This window comes from Alligator mississippiensis, chromosome 1 (genome assembly GCF_030867095.1).
Source record: "Alligator mississippiensis isolate rAllMis1 chromosome 1, rAllMis1, whole genome shotgun sequence".
Taxonomy (NCBI): domain Eukaryota; kingdom Metazoa; phylum Chordata; order Crocodylia; family Alligatoridae; genus Alligator; species Alligator mississippiensis.
The window spans coordinates 421,246,792-421,262,924 of record NC_081824.1 but is presented as its reverse complement, the minus strand read 5'-3'; the positions used below and the strand labels follow the sequence as shown (position 1 = coordinate 421,262,924).

At 43.9% G+C, this 16,133-nt stretch overlaps 1 protein-coding gene across 4 annotated transcripts in view; it reads right to left on the bottom strand.

Annotated features, from left to right (window-relative positions):
• The window catches only part of DCLK1 (doublecortin like kinase 1), a 408,479-nt gene that overhangs the window by 374,368 nt on the left and 17,978 nt on the right, over window positions 1-16,133 (bottom strand). For all 4 annotated transcript variants that reach the window (XM_059716073.1, XM_019498284.2, XM_019498283.2 and 1 more), the window contains exon 3: window positions 15,650-15,996. In XM_059716073.1, the coding sequence (XP_059572056.1) occupies window positions 15,650-15,996 (347 nt within the window). The remainder of the gene's footprint in view (window positions 1-15,649; window positions 15,997-16,133) is intronic.

Genomic DNA, 16,133 nt, shown 5'->3' with positions numbered 1-16,133 from the left:
GCTCAGCACAGGCAAGAAGTGGCCACTCCCCCTCCCACTGCCAGCATCCTGTGCTGCAACCACCCGGAGTCCATGCAGGGCTGCCTGTGCCTGCTCTCCATTGCCACCGCTGCCCCACGGAGGCAGCAGTGACACAGCAGAGAGGCAGAACAGCCCCATGTGGGCTGCGAGAGCCTGCACCAGGAAGCACCGGCCATGGGGAGGGTGGAGCAGCCGCTTTTCTCCCACGCTGAGCACCATCCCCATGACTGCTACTCAGTCCAGATGGGCAGTGCAAGGCATGCAGGGTCGGGGCTGCACACCTATCCCCACCTGTACTGCAGGGCTGGTACAGTCCTCCCTTGCCTCTCCCACCCCACACCCACACATACTTCTTATCTGAATTTCCAGCTCCCGTGCCAGTGCAGGCACAAACAGCCCCATGTTCCCCAGCCAGAAGCCCCTGTTATGTGGGGGCTTCCAGCTGGGGGGTGGGGCTAGGCAGGCCCTGCTATTGCAGGAGCCTACCATGGCTTTCCCTGGGTCCTACTTCCCCTGGCCCATGTCATCTTTGACAGAAGCCAGGGGCAGATAAATATTAAATTTTCTAAATTTGTTAGGGGCCCCGCGGACCGGATAGAATGGCCTGGTGAGCCAGATCCAGCCTGCAGGCCGTATTTTGTCCACGCCTGCATTAAGGCAAAGTGCTTAGGGAAACAGTGGAGTCACCTTCATTGGAGATTCCACAGAACTGTGCATTATCTACATATGGGCTAAGTATTTTGCCTGAGATCTCTACAAAGGAGAGCATCAACCCAAGAGAGCAAAGGGAGAAAGATAAAAAAAATAAGGTGTAATGATCACTATAGCCTAAGGGGGACAGAAAGGTCTGAATGCAAGATTTTAGGGTGGCAGAGGGGAAAGAAGCATTGCAAACAGAAAAAATAAGCCCCAGCTAAAAAGCAGCACCTGTAAAAGGGCAAGAGGCAACTTATGGGAAATACAGAGCAGTTAAGAAATGTAGATTATACTGGAGAAGCAAAGCGAGGAGATGAGGGTTAAAGCAGTTTATAAGTAATTGAGAAAACTGAGAAAATCCCTAGAAAGTGAGAATCAGACATTTAAACAATGGTTGACTTTGGAACGGACACAGAACCAGGAAAGGCTACAGGAAATACAAAGGACATCCAGAATAAATGATGCCATACACTTCTATTCTTTGATTCATACTGTATAGTAGCAGCCACAGTTTGCAATTCAAATGAATGCAAAGAGAGATATGTAACCTGGCCACAATGTAAAGCAGGTGAAGGTATTTTTAGGAACAAAACCTACTTTGAGAAATCAACCATTTGATTCATCTGATAAGCTACGGTAGCAGGTATCTGACTATTCCGACAGGTCTCCTCCATCTTCTTCTGTGGTCTTTCAGGTTTACGAAAAAGACATAGCTTAAACCAAATCAGCTGACAGTTCAAGCTGAGGTCAAACTTTCCATTCATTTGATGAAGAAATAGATTTATATTTAAGATATTAAGGCTCAAAAGAATTTTGCATAGTAGAAGCATGTAAGATTCACTATTAAACAGAAAAAAACCAAATCCTCCAGAGCCAACCATTCAGGAAGGACAACCAACTTTAGAGTTTGCAATCTGAATTTTATTTTCAGTGAAGTCCAACACAGCTCTCTAAGCCTTATACCCTTTCACTAGGTCAGCTAGAAGCATGCCATTCCTGCTATACTCTCCAAAGCTCAAGCTTACTTATCCCTGACAATTTCAGAGCTAGGGTTCAGAGCTATACTAGATAAATCAAACAAATGTTTTATTGAATTTACTGATTTGTAATGGATTTGAAAGGTCACAGATTTGTCAGCATGACAGGCATCCTGTTTATCCATAGCAATATGATAAGAAGTTGAAGCAGAACAAGCTCCTCCATGTTGCCCATCCAAGATGGTTAAGCCTCAAAATTGGCGCGCACACACATGAGCACACACACAGTTTCAAAATTGCTCACCATACTGAGTGCTGAGCTCTTTTGAAAAAAAAAAAATCTGACTCTGCATCTATCTTCCCCACTCCTCCCCATAAGCACCTGATATGTTTAGTGTCCTTGAATGCCTTTTGTTCTTGAAATATCAGAGTCACTATTTTATTCTTTTACAGCTGCATAAAATGGTGTGATGAGACTGTATTTCATGTTTATATTGCATATTCATATTTGCTACTGAAGGGGATTGCTCAAAGCTATTATCAGACTAGTAAAAAAGGAAAGAAAAAAAAAAGAAAAACACTTTATTGTAAACTTATGCCAGGGAGTCCTCTATATAATAAGCAGGGATCCAGGTTTTCTCTTCACCACAGAAAAGTGCAGTAAAACCTGGATTTTCTCCTTGAAAGGAGAAAAACGCGGGAAACGGTGAGTTTCCCCTTGCAGGCTGCAAGGAGGGATAGGAGGAGGGTGGTCAGACAGCGGACACCATGTGAATATATACACACACATGGCCTCTAGGCAGCCAGGAGAGCAGCTCCCACAGGTAAGTCTGGTGAGAGGGTGGGGGGAGGGGGGGGTTAAGATCCCCCACGTAGGGAGTTAGGGAGGGAGTTGGGCAGGGCTGAGGCAGCAGCAGCGGCTGCCCAGCTAGGGCAGTGCATGGGTCTTGGGGCCCAGGACCATGTACAGCAGCAGGGGCCAGGGGGGAGCAGGGCAGGGCCACAGGAGGCTCATCCATGGGGCAGGGGAGGGCTGGCTCCCCACTGCTGTGCACAAGGGGACATGGGGGGCACATGCCCCCCAGATTTGTGCACAGGGAAAGGGCAGATTGCCCACTGTGAGCTCAGGCTCCCCATTGGGCCTTGCTGCCCTCCCCATGGGGCCTCCACAGCCCACTGGGCAGGACCTGGTGCAGCAGGGCTCAGTGGGGCTGGGTGGGGAAGCTCACTGCTGCCACTGGAGTCCCACCCCACCATGGCAAGGTGTCCCCTGCCCACCCAACAGCAGCAGGGGCAGCAGTGCGGAGTTGTGCCCCTTGCTGCTGCCAGGCAGGCAGAGGGTTCCACGTCATGGTGGCATGGGGCTTACCCACCTGGCCCTGCTCTGCCCTGCCAGGTCCTGACCACTGGGCCACAGAGGCCCTGGGAAGAGGGCAGCAGAGTGGGGAGCCCAAGCCTGCAGTAGGCAGCTCACACTCATCTGCCCCCATGGGCTCCACTCCAGCCATGCCACTTGTGGGGAACACACGCGCTCTGCTCTGACGTAGCAGCCGTTACCTCATACATGCAGCAGCCGGGGCTTATGTGCTGCTGAGGGGAAAGGGGTGGGTCCCTGGCCCTGTAGCCCTGGAAGCTGGGGGCCCCTATGGCAGGGCAGCGGAGGGCAGGGGGCTGTGGGTGGGGAGTGAGGGGTAGCAGCAGGGCCGGGCAGTGAGGGACAATGGTACGAGCAGGGCCCTGGCATATGAGGGCTGCTCAGGGGCACAAAGCCCAGGGAGCACAGGATACAGAGGCGGCTGAACCCACATCCTGGTGAGTAAAGAGAGCAGGGGGAGCTCTGATTGTCCATGATAAAAAATGCCAAAAATCACACACCACAATTTATAGGTATTTAGAAATTATTTTATTATAGTGATTGAGGACCTGGTAGGCTTTCAAATTGCTTTAAATTGTAAACAGATCAATAAAATAATGTGTTCAACTGATACATAGATGTGTGTGTGTGTGTGTGTGTGTGTGTGTACGTGTACACACACACACACACACACACACACACACACACGTAGTGGCGTTTCATTGTAATCACAAAAAATGCAGATTTTGGAGGTTTTAATCAGAGAATTTGAGTTTATTAAACAGAGAAAACCAGTACCCCTGGTAATAAGGCACCAACCAAAATAGTCTTTATGGCAGTGCATTTTTGGTGCCTGCCACTTTAAGGGCAGCAAACAGGCAGCAGCCAGGTGCCTGATGAGGACAGCCATTTTGGCTCAGGGATATAAGCTGGGCTGCAGTTTGTTGCAGGAAGGAAGGAGGTAACTTCAGGCTGAAAGACTTCTCTGGGAAATATCAGGAGGTAAGGGCAGGGGCTATGGGGTGGAGGTGACCCCTTGTCCTGGGTAAGACTGCACCCTGCCAGGGAAGGGTGGTCTGGTGGGGCTTCTAGTGGTATGGGAGCCCCCAGGAAATGCCAGGCCAGTTACCTCCCTGGTAAAAGGTGGGTCGGGGCGCCTTATAACCCCAGTCCCATATCCCTGGTGATGCTGTAATGAGCAGGGAGAGCCCAGGCTTATTAAGGAGCCCTGAGGCAGAGCTCAGGATGGAGGAGGGACCTGGGGCTACGCCCAGGTGGCAGAGGAAAGCCTGGTGATGAGTAGTGAGACCCTGAGTGAAAAGGGCAATGAGTAGAGCGGCCCTGTGAGGGTGGGTGAGCAAGGAGGCCCAGTGAAGGCATAGTGGTCTGTCAAGGGGCCAGAAGCAAAATAGGCTCAGTCACTCAGGTGAGGGTAGCGGGAGACACCCAACAGACTGCACCAGGGCTAACCGAGGCAAGAGCTAAGGCCGAAGCTGGGTGAGGGTGGGCGGGATGAGTGTGGCCCTGAGAGAGGGTGGTATGAAAGAGGTTGGGTGAGAGCCAGCGGAATAAATAGGACCCCAACGGGGGAGGGGTGGCTTGTGACTGGCCCTTCAGGGCTGTAAAGAAGAGCTACAACTGTGTACCCAGTTTGCTCCTGCCACAGGCCGGAGAAGTAACACACACAGAGTAGCATCTGAGAGGCATGGGATCCATGGAAGGGAGGTTGGAGCAGGTATTAGGCCCCCGTCAGCAGGGTGAGTAAATGGGTAGCCTTGCGGCTTAGTAACAACCTTCATATTTTTCCATCAAGGCATGGCAGCCTAGCAAAGTGGGCAGTTAGCCTAGGGAGCAGGGCGGCTGGCAGAGACCTAACAAGGAGGCCACCCTGTTACAGTCTTCAAACCTGCAGAGCTTGTATTTGATATAGAATCCTAAAATAAAAGGAATGGAAGAATCCTCAAGAGATCTAGTCCAAGGCAGAATTGCCTCTCTGGATTATCTCTAGCTGCAATTTAAGACCATTGCTCCTTGTCCTGTCCCTGCAGCCACAGAAAATAGTCTGCCTCCATCCTCCATATAATGATCCTTCAGGTATTTGATGACTTACCAAATCCCCACTCAGTCTTCTCTTCTCCAGACTCAAAAAACCTGGTTCTTTCAGCCCATCCATACAAGTCATGTGAAATCATGCTCCTGTATTTACTGTAATCACTGGAAAGTTCTTACAGCATCCTCTGGCAACTGCAAGCAACCTCTGATCCTACAGACCCATACACATGTGCTAAACTTCACTACCATGGAAGCAACTCAGCTACTCACAGTTGTAGAGTTAAGCAGGGGAACATGCATTTGCATAATCAAGGGCAAGCAAAGAATATTAAAAAGCAAACCAATAAAGAAACAGCTATAGTATGTTATGATTTAGAAACACTATTGTCCTAGAAAAGTCAATTTTTTTTTAACTACTCACCAAGTAGTTATGTTATTGTGCCAACCAATACCTATTTTCTAAAACAGAAATGCACCAACACCAGGCAACACACTGCAGCTCACGCAGAGCAGAAAGATACAACAGCTGGATTTAATAATGTTTTTAAAAAGGAATGCAAGGGGCAGAAATGACAAGTCAAGGACACATTTCTACTTGCATTAACCTAAGAGGGAGTTGCTAGCTGTCAGTTGTTGTTTTTAAATGAGATATATTACCAGCCTTAAGCCCATGTTTAGATCAGATCTTCTAAAGCAAACATAATACAAGAGTACATTCATATCACCAAATGAAATATATATATTTTAGTAAAACGTTAAGCATGGTGAAATAAAACCCCACACATCTAATTGACTAGTTAGTAAACTATACTGTAAGTCCAGTTCTGTGGTACTATTTTTTTTAAGTTATTCAGATGCTCTTACAAAAGAGACTCAATGAAATGTCCAAAAAATCTTCCTATGCTTAAAAAAAGGTACAGATTTAATTTTAAAAGTTTTTACTCAGATGACAGGGGAAAAATTAACTGTAGTGAACAAACTCGATGTGAAGTCTCACCACAGCTCAAACATGCAGGTTATGGACACTGCAAAGTCCTGTTAAATTATTAGAGATAAGATGTTCTCCTTCAGTCATGGCCCTCACCATTCTATATTAATGGCATTTTGGAGACAAAAGAGAGGGAGATTCAACATCATTTAAAAATATTGTTAACTATTACTTTGATTTTCAAACATCACAAAAGATTCAAGTTTACAGAAGAATTAGTGTCTGTTTCCTATCCTGTGTTATTATTTGCCAACTTCTCAGCTAATCAGTTTGTGCCAATTTTGGGCATAATAGCATAGAGCAGTGGCTTTCAACCTCTTCATTTTCAGATCCTGAAAAATTTCAACTGAAGGTGTGGGCCCTTTTGAATTGTAAGTGTAGGTATTAACATACTTTTGATTGATCATAGTCATCTTTCAGGGACCCCTTAGACAGTCTGTGGACCCCCAGGGGTCCACAAACCACTGGCATAGATACCCAATGTCATACAAAGAGTACCAGAAGGTTAAAAAAACAAAACAAAACAACTCTCCTCCCCCTACTGCCCCCCCCCCCCAAAAAAAAGAGAAACCCAACCAATGATCTACAAGGCCAAAGGCAACCACGCGCATCAGTTTCCAACAACACTTCATGTCCCCTGTGTTGTGCACCCTCAAAAAAGTCTGGTATTAAAAAAGCATTTATTCCAGTAACACTCAAAAAGTCCTTCAGCTTAACAGACAGTCTTACTTTTAGGAAGCACCATCTGTCATACTTATGGAATATGAGGCATTATAGCCCTTTTGAAAAGTTGGAAATAGCTTTTAAAGAAGATATTTTTTTTTGTTAAAAAAACTCCCTAATGAATATCTGGATCCCCTTATGATACAGTAACATCTGCTGCAAGAGAATATACTTTAAACATCATAAGTTGAGCTGCAAACCTTCTGCCTAGTTCAATTAAGAATGCTTTCTAGGCTATGCAGAAAAGAAACTAATCTAAAGGTCACTGAAGACAAAGTTCTCCTGTTTTAATTTTCAAAACTAAGTCTCAGGTTCGTAAAGAATGCCAATTACCATCCCTGGAAAATCCTATTGTGAGAGAGTTTTTAAGAGACAGAGCAACACAGTTGTCAGCTTCAGGTTTAATAAGAATCCCAAATAGACAAATGAACACTTATTTCTCTTCAGTTAGGTGTGGGCTTCTGTTCACTTCTTGACAGCAAACACACTTGTTTGGTTAACAATTAAAATGCTTAGTCAATGTCATAAATGTACACCTAGCACGGGCTACCAAAGCTGGAAAGGAAACATTCATCATATTATAACTCTAACACTATGAGTCGAATGCCAAGGATCCTCCTATGACTGTACAGAGCCACTTGCTGACATTGTACTATATTGTAAAACTTCCCCAATATAAAGGGATCATGTTGTATATTTGCAAGAAGTTTCCTCTATTTTCCATAGAGGAAAGCCATTGCTTAATCTTTCAAGGCCCTACAGAGTTTATTCTTCTCCCACCTATTGTCTCCTAAATATCATGGTCAAGATGACAGCTGACAGCTCCCATCTCTAAACAGCTAATGATGCTTTCAGCTTTCTTCATGGTTATTAAATTCTCAGACAAGTACCATAGTAGTTCCTCACACATGGGAGAAATGCACCATAAAAAAAATCCCAAAGCTACCTCATTACCCTCCTCCAAATCCCTTCTCAAGACTCAAAAGAACTTGACAATGGGTGGGCAGCTGGCATCTCAAGATACCTGCCTATCATGTAGCCCAACCCGGTCTCATTTTCTTATTCTACCACAGTCTGCCTACATCCATCTGTTGTCTTGTGTCTTACTGGTCAAGTGAAGTGAGGCCTTAAAACTTAAAACACAACTTGGCAGCATTTCTCTGTTTGTCAGTCTAATTACAGTAGCTTTCAGAGGCTACATATGATCACTTCCAAGATGTCTGTGAATGTTCTAGGCATCCACAGACACAGCCAATTGATTTTGGCAAAAATCGGAAATTCAGAAAAGGGAAATGGCAAGCACCCACCTCTCCAATTGTCTATACAACTATTTATTTTGATGATGACAGCCATTTCAGCTTTGTCCACCTACCCAATGCAGTTAGGCGCTGACACCCTGAAATTAATTAAGAATGAATTAAGAATGCCAGAGCTGGGGTAGGGGAAAAGGAAGAGGAACATACACACATGGTTTAGGGAGCTAGCAAGATGTCCCTGAAATATATAGAATGGGAGAAGGGCACACAGTGAACATGTGGGAGAAAATGGAGGAATGAAAGGAGTCCCTGTTGTGAACAGCATGCTCAACTTATAGAAACAAAGTGTGCAACCCTCTAATATTCAAATTGTTGCAACAGGCATAATGCATACCACCTAGTCTATGTCTAAAACATCTAGGCACTACTATAATACTCATAACAACATCCATCTTTAGAATAGTTATCATGCAAAAGGTATTGTTCAAGTTTCTTTATATACTGTTCCACATTAGCTGTCCAGCCAAAATGCCTCAACCCTATCTCATTCAATTGATTCAGAGGGTTATGATTTGATTTGGAGAGATTAAAGGGTCTCCTGATTCGATTCAGATTCAGAGATTCAGCCACCGAATCGGGCTGAATTGAATCAGCAACCAAAGCTTCGCACAGCCGTAATATATATGTGTATGTGTACATGTATATATAATGTATAAAACAAATGTATATGTAGTGTGTGTGTGTGTGTGTGTGTGTGTGTGTGTGTGTGTGTGTGTGATGCACGCGCACGCATGTCTAGTAGAGAGGAATGTAATCTAAATTTCTTTTACAGCAAGAACTGATATGGTTGCTTTAAGAAAGCAATCTTTTATATCAAAGAAAGAAATAGTGTGCATTCTAAGTATATGATATTATACAATACAGTATGCACACACAATATTTTTAGGTTACGTTCCTCTGTACCAGGTATTTTCCAGAATACGTACAAGTTGCCCTCTTTGAAATAAAAGATTGCTTTTGTAAAGCAAGCATATCACTTCCTGCTTCAAAAGGAATTATGGAACGTAAGTGGGGACTCTTCACAACGCAGTTTGTAGCCAGTCCTGTCTGAACAAAAGCTATTTCCTATGGCATGAGTCTAAAAAGCAGTTTTTGGATATTACACGTATACCACACTTAAGTGGGAGAAGCCTTAGCATTTTGATTGCTTTGCACATTTCTGATGCTTTTGTTCACTCAATTTTGGAATGAAAGTCTTGACAGAAAAGATTAATGTTATGGTCTCAGAACTGATTTTATTTAAAGGGTAAATATGAAAAAGTTTTTTTTGTTGTTTTTTTTAAAGCAGGTAAAGTGACTTGCCCAAGTTCACACAACCAGTCAACAACAAAGGGACAGTAAATAAACTTGTCTTCTAACTGCTATATGGTGCCCAATTTCCCATATCACATAGAAGAAATGTTTATGCTACAGTGTAGAGTGTATAAACCTACGCAAGGCACCTCTATCCCAAAATATAAAAGCTTAGCTCATGGGACAAACTCATGCATATTTTAAGTACATAGGGGGTTTAGCATAATGGAAGACATGTTCCCCATACCCGACAGCTGTTAAACCTAAACCAAACAACTGACATGCTCCAGTATCCCAAAGCTGGATATAATACACAAGTTACAACAGCATGGTACTGCTTGGTGTGGCTGTACACTGGCCCACATTATTTCTCTCCCAGTTTAACATTATGTGTGATTAGCCAATTGCCCATCAAGAATGATGGGCAATGGGCTGGGGTGGAGTGCTGCCACCTAATGCCCCATGCTGCCGCTGTTCTGTGTCTTGCAGGGAGTATGGTGGGGGAGCCAAGGCCAGCAGTGCTCCCCCACCCTCTGTCTGGTCTTCAGTGCGGCTTTGGAATAATGGCGGTGCTCCCCCATGCTTGGAGCACTCTGACAGACAGACTTAGACGTTTATAGTATTAGAATTCTTAGACTAACACAGGTGTACAGAAATCCAGGAACAAGCTGACTACACCAGAAGTGCTACAGCTTTGTCCACTAATTCCATTACTAGTTTGCACAGTAGCCCCCTCCCACTGTCCCAGGGCTTGCAAGATGGTCATTTTAGTCAGCACTTTCTTTCTGAAGACCAACTAGACAAACTACGGCAGCTGTTATAAAGATAGGCACATTCTAGATATAAGTGACTACTCCCCCATTTGAAGAAACACGTGAGTGAGCATATTGTAGTAAGTATCAATAAATTCCACCAATTTAAAGACAAACACTTGCTCGTTTTAAATTAACAAAGTTAAGAAGGTCATAAAAAACGCCAAAAAAGAGGTCATGTCTCAGGAAAATAATCCAAGACTTTTGCCTATACAGTCTTTAGCTTCACATAAACCAATGGATAGGGGCAGATTGTCAAGAGTTTCTGAAGGCCTTCTGACCTGGGCTCCTGAAAACTATAGTTTGGAAAATGTTGTGTGATGACAGACAATATAGTTTTTGTGGAATATTTTATACTGAATTTTACTCATAATAAATTTAAACAACCAGTTTTCCCCAAGATGGCTGCCTGCATTAGATGCTCTCAAATGCCTAGACCATATGGGCCAGGGGCCCAGTTTATATTAGCGCCCTGGTATGAAACTGGCTGGACGAGAAGGGACACAACATGCTCCCACAGAGTAAAAGTTACTACACGTTTTTCAAGGAGTAACTTTCCCCTGGGATTCCAGCATTTTACTACAGAGTACTGCTGTGTATTGCGTCCATCCCAATTCTATTACAAAGTCAAGTCAACTGACTGAGTAGCAAACATGTTTTGTGCCTCCCCACCCATTAGGGGGAGAAGAGGTCTTCTTCTGCCAAAGCTCCCGCTTCCTGGCTGCATCATGGCATGGGCAGAGTCCTCTGCTGTCAAATACCACAAAGACTATAGTTCCATGGGTCAAATCTGGCCTGTGGGCCATAGGCTGTCAACCCCTAAACTAAACACAACACATGCCACATATTAAGGTAAATACCCAGATAATACTGGTAACTGGGAACACTTGGGTTCCAATCCCAGAATCCCCACTGACCATCTAGGCAAGTCAAGTCATTTCACTCGGTTTCAGCATCTCCTTCTTCAGTGCAGACAGGTCATCCAAGTGTTGTGCTTTCACAAGAATTCCCTTCCCTCCCCACCTTTTTTGAATATTCTTCAGAAAACCCTTGCCTCCAAGTTATATTCCAGAAGAATAATCCTAGCAGAGCTTTATTTTCTGATCCTTATGGCAAATTACTTTTTTGGCTTAAAATGCTTTAAGATTTTATAGCTTTTAAAATTAGTGATGAAAGATCTAATCAGATTTAGCTTCTGAGAACAGAGATAGCATAGGGCTTTTGGAAACCCTCTCAGCCCCTAGCAAGAGCCACCATAGAAGTTTTCAACTCTAAACACTACTGGAAAAAGTCAGGATTTACCATGGATTTCCTCCCAGTAATTATTCACAGCATGAGTTTAGCAATAAAGAAATCCATCATCACACACCCAAGCGCCATATGGGAGGATCAAGCTTTTGGCAGAGCAAATGGAACAGAAATCGCCTTGCTGGGAACGGGGGGAAATATAAAACAACAACAACAACAACAAAACAAAACAAAACAAAACAAAAAAAATAATTGATGGCTTTGTCCTACATAGGGGTGAGCAACAGGTCGCTCCTGCTGAGTGCAAAATCATTGATTTCCCTTTCTGCTAGCTAAGCTGCTTTATTTGCTCTGTGGATGGGGTCTGTTACAGACAGCAGGACACAAATGTCTCCTCTCTGCTGAACTGGCAGGGTTAGGTAGCAGACTATGCCTCCTCAACAGAGCACAGTAGAAAGAAAAGAAGGGGATAACTGTCAGGGCACCTGTCTCCTGGGGGCTTCAGTAGCTACAAGACTTGCAAGCCAAGGACTGGGTGTAGAATCTCCCAGGAACACCATTGATTTGAACTCATCTCAGATTTCATGGCTTGACAAAAGGATCTAGTTGAACTGTGACATCAACACAGTTAGAAATACCAAAGTCTTCTCATATATTGTAATCAAGCAGCACAATTGCTTTTGCAAACCATGTAAAGAGACTGAAGATAATTTGTTTGGACTTTTTTGTTGTTTTGCTTGCTTACGGTTGTGTACAGCAAACAAGCACTTGGATATGGAAGGGTCACAGCAATACCCCAAGAGGCAATTTTAATTTGTTTTAACAAAAGTATTAAATGGATTTTAAATAAAATGTCCAGAAAATGCTGAACTTATTCAGACTGAATTTCTCCATGAAACTACAAAAATTAGGATTTACAGTGCTTTGGAGAAATTGCAGATAGCTGAACAAACTTATTAGCTTCTCACAACATCCCTGTAAAATTAGCATATATCCCAACTCATAAAATGGAGGTAATGGAGACACTGGCAAATTAAGATACTCTCTCAACCTTTCAGCCCCAATTTGAACACTGGTGTCCTTAATTCTCAGCTCCTTGTTTCAATGTATTTGACTATGCTCCCTCACCTGTCCCAGAAGAGGAATATAATTAGGCCTCAGCTACAAAATCTTCCTCTCACAAGCACATTATATCTGAAGGAATATAAGGCAAGCTGTACTCCAAGTACCACCAGTCTGTCTTTAACACAGAGAACTAACTGCAAGTTACTGCAGATGTGCACTCAGCTATTAGGAAATTCAGTTCAGTCAGAAACAAGTCTCACAGGTAGGTCACTGATCATAAGCCACAAGATGGGAATGACTTTTGGTAAATATTGATTTGGATCCAAGTTGAATCAGTATTCCAGATACAAGACTTTTCAATTACCAGTTCCTCGGATCACTTAGGGCAATGACTACACTAAGGTGCAAAAAGGTATGATTGTGGCTTGTAACAGACATGCCCAAAGTAAGTAGCTAGGGTGAAAACATCTGTACTACTTCAATAGAACAACTGATAAATCCACTTGGGACCCCGGGTAAATACTCTGACAATTAACTTATACCCCTGCAGGTAGTTTAAAGCTGTGTTGGGAATGTCTATGCAAACCACTGTCACACTGGCTACAGTAAAGATACACCCAAATTCTCTTACAGTTTCTCACAAGAGAGAGAAAGACAGAGGGACTTCTATAAATGTCAATGGTTTGTCTGTTTGTTTCTCTCCTTACCTTTTATATTTGTACCACTTCCTTAGTGCAAACCTTTACATTTGTAAATTCAAATATGTCTTCATCATCCATCACTGCCCCAATAATTCAGGCGGCACTGCAGTTAAGCTTTGTCCTTTTGCGAGAGTTCTCAAGTCTGTGGTGAAATCAGCTTGTGCATTTGGCTGTTAACTGAAGGGTTGGTGATTCAAGGCCACCCAGAGACAGCTGCTTCATCAGTGATAATTGACCCCTCTTCTGAAGTAACAAGCAGTCAAAAATTATCATTCAGTCTCTTGCACAGGGTTTAGGCAATTTCCTTGCAGCAGAGGGCACCAAGTCTCATTGCTTCCTTGGTACAGTTGCATGCCATAAACAAACTGACCCACCCCTCCAACTCCACTCAGTCTGCTTTGCTCTTGGACAAAGTCCTGGCTAGGTCTGTACTCCATTTTGCTTCATGCCTCTTGGCTAACATGAAAGCTCCCCTCCTTGCAGACACACTTGCTGCCCTAGAAGACCACGCCCATGTATGACAAGCCTGCCCTAATAGCACCTCGCTGGATAGACCCCCTCTATCACTGCCTGTTTCTCCAGCTGTGGACAGCAATGAGAGCAGCAGGCCCAGCACTCTGCTGGCTGCCCGCTCCCTCTGACCGCTGACCCCCCCGCCATGCCCAATGAAAACAGAGGGGGATCTGCCTTGAGATCCTGTCTGAGAAGGCACTGTACACATGGACAGTCAAAGTATTTCAGGCCCATGTCCTCACCATCCACCCTGACACAACTTGGAGGCAATACTGAGGGGCAGCAAGGCTACCCGGCCTGGTGCACCCTGTACAAGCTACCCATTACCAGAAGAACTGGTGAGAACTGCATAGGGCCCTGGCCACAGGCACTTTTGTCCACCACTCAGACCTGGTGGCATTGGTAGTCTGCCCTTTCTGTGAGAAGGAGGTGGACGAGACTCTCTTCCTAGACTGCCCCCAGCTGCAGTCACTCTCTGCTGCCCTCAGAACCCTCTTTGGAACACTGAACTTGGACTTCCCCAGGATTGTATATCTTTTCCATCTTGAATACCATTGGCCAAGGGGAGGGCGATTTGCTTGGCCAATTTCTTGCTGGGCCAGGTCAAGATGGCAACTCTGAAAAGCTGCAGAAACTAGTTTGTGGGGACTGGCTCTGATAGTGCCTTCTAACTCTTCCCCTTCCTGGCCCAGGTATATGTCACATTTGAATTCACACACTGCACCTTGCAACAAAATGTAGACCAGTTTGTATTGCACTGGGCCACTGAGGTGGCCCTCTGCAAGGTAGAAGATAGACAGCTGATCCTACATATGTAATCCCATGAGGGACATAGGGGAAAGGGTTTCAATCTCCAGTGACATGGTGTTATTTGTTTGTCACTGACAAGGGTTTTATGCTTGGCCCCTCTGCTAATTTGTTTGTTATTTGTATAATAAAGTTTTACAAAAGCCTTTTGCAAGAAGTATACTTCTCCAGTTTTGCTATCATGGATCTATTTGAGGAGGTCTGTTTCTTTGTTTTTTAAATATACATGCACATGCATGTGTGCACGCACACACATCCCGTAGGAAGCACACTGCAAAGAAAGGGGCAATTATCTTTAGTTTAAATTGGTCAAAAAAGCCTCTAGAATTTTGACTGTGCCTTTGTTCAGGCTAGAGGCATCAGGAACAGACACTACACAAAGTGACACTGTGAAGCAATAGTTAAATAGCAATTCTTTGGGACAGTTGGAAAAGATTCTCATTTGGGTGCTGCTAGTGAACAGACCCCATCTTTCATTCCGTAGAAGAGAAAGTCCTCACCCACCTTTTATGCTTGTAACTTCATTTTTTTTTTTTTTTTTAACAATTCAGTATGCAAAATTATGCCTCAGTAATAGGGTACAGATTGTACTTTGTTCATTTTAGACACAAAATTATCCAACACAATGGGATGTGTCCTCATTGCTCGTTATTAGAAATTACTGACGCTAAGAACAATGATTCACAGGCTGTTACAGAAAAGAAACCAAAAATAGGTTAAAGGAAGCAGTTCATCATTCTTTAGGATTGTGTCCCTCATTTGTGGTTTCTGACATTGATTTTCAAAGCCACATTACAATCTTAATTCTTGGCAGATTCAGTTATAAAACATGCCGTAAATACCAGACCATCCACTGATGCCAAATTTTATTTCATAAAAAAAATCTTTGATTAACACAAGAACAAGGGAGGCACATTACTCTGGCTTCTCTTCTGTAGAATACAGCACCAGCTGATCCACTGGAACAAATTTAATTATACCCAAGACTTACATGTAAATAAAAAGTTTTCCTTTATGGAAAGCCCCTACCATTTCCCAGTGCTGGAGATGGGTGGTGGTGATGAGTATGATGAAAATTCTTACCTGCTTTCCATCCAACGTGTACAGGCGTTTTACCACTCCTGAATCCAGCTTGATAGCATCAGTTATATCAGTGAGAACCTGTTCAAATGAATGTGCCGTCTTCTTGTTAAGCAGGATCCGGACTGCCTTACGTGGTTTCACACCACTCCTTATGATGGTGACCAGTTTAGGCCTAATGAAATCCTTGTTCTCTTTTGTATCTGAGGTGCTTCCTTTGGCAGTGGCAAGTGATGGCACTGTACGAGAAGCGGAAGTTGTCTTAACATTCACTGACCAGTTTGGGTTTACATTCTTTGTGTACTCCAGTTTCTTGAAGGGTTCTATTGAACCACATACATAGCTCTCCCCTGAAAAAGAAAATGAGTGACATACTAGTAAGACTAATGCTGGAAAAAAAGACAGACAGACAGACAGACAGACACTGCCCTGTTCTTGATCTGCCCTATTTGTAACATCTCTCCTCTTCTTTTTAAGTAGCACAGAC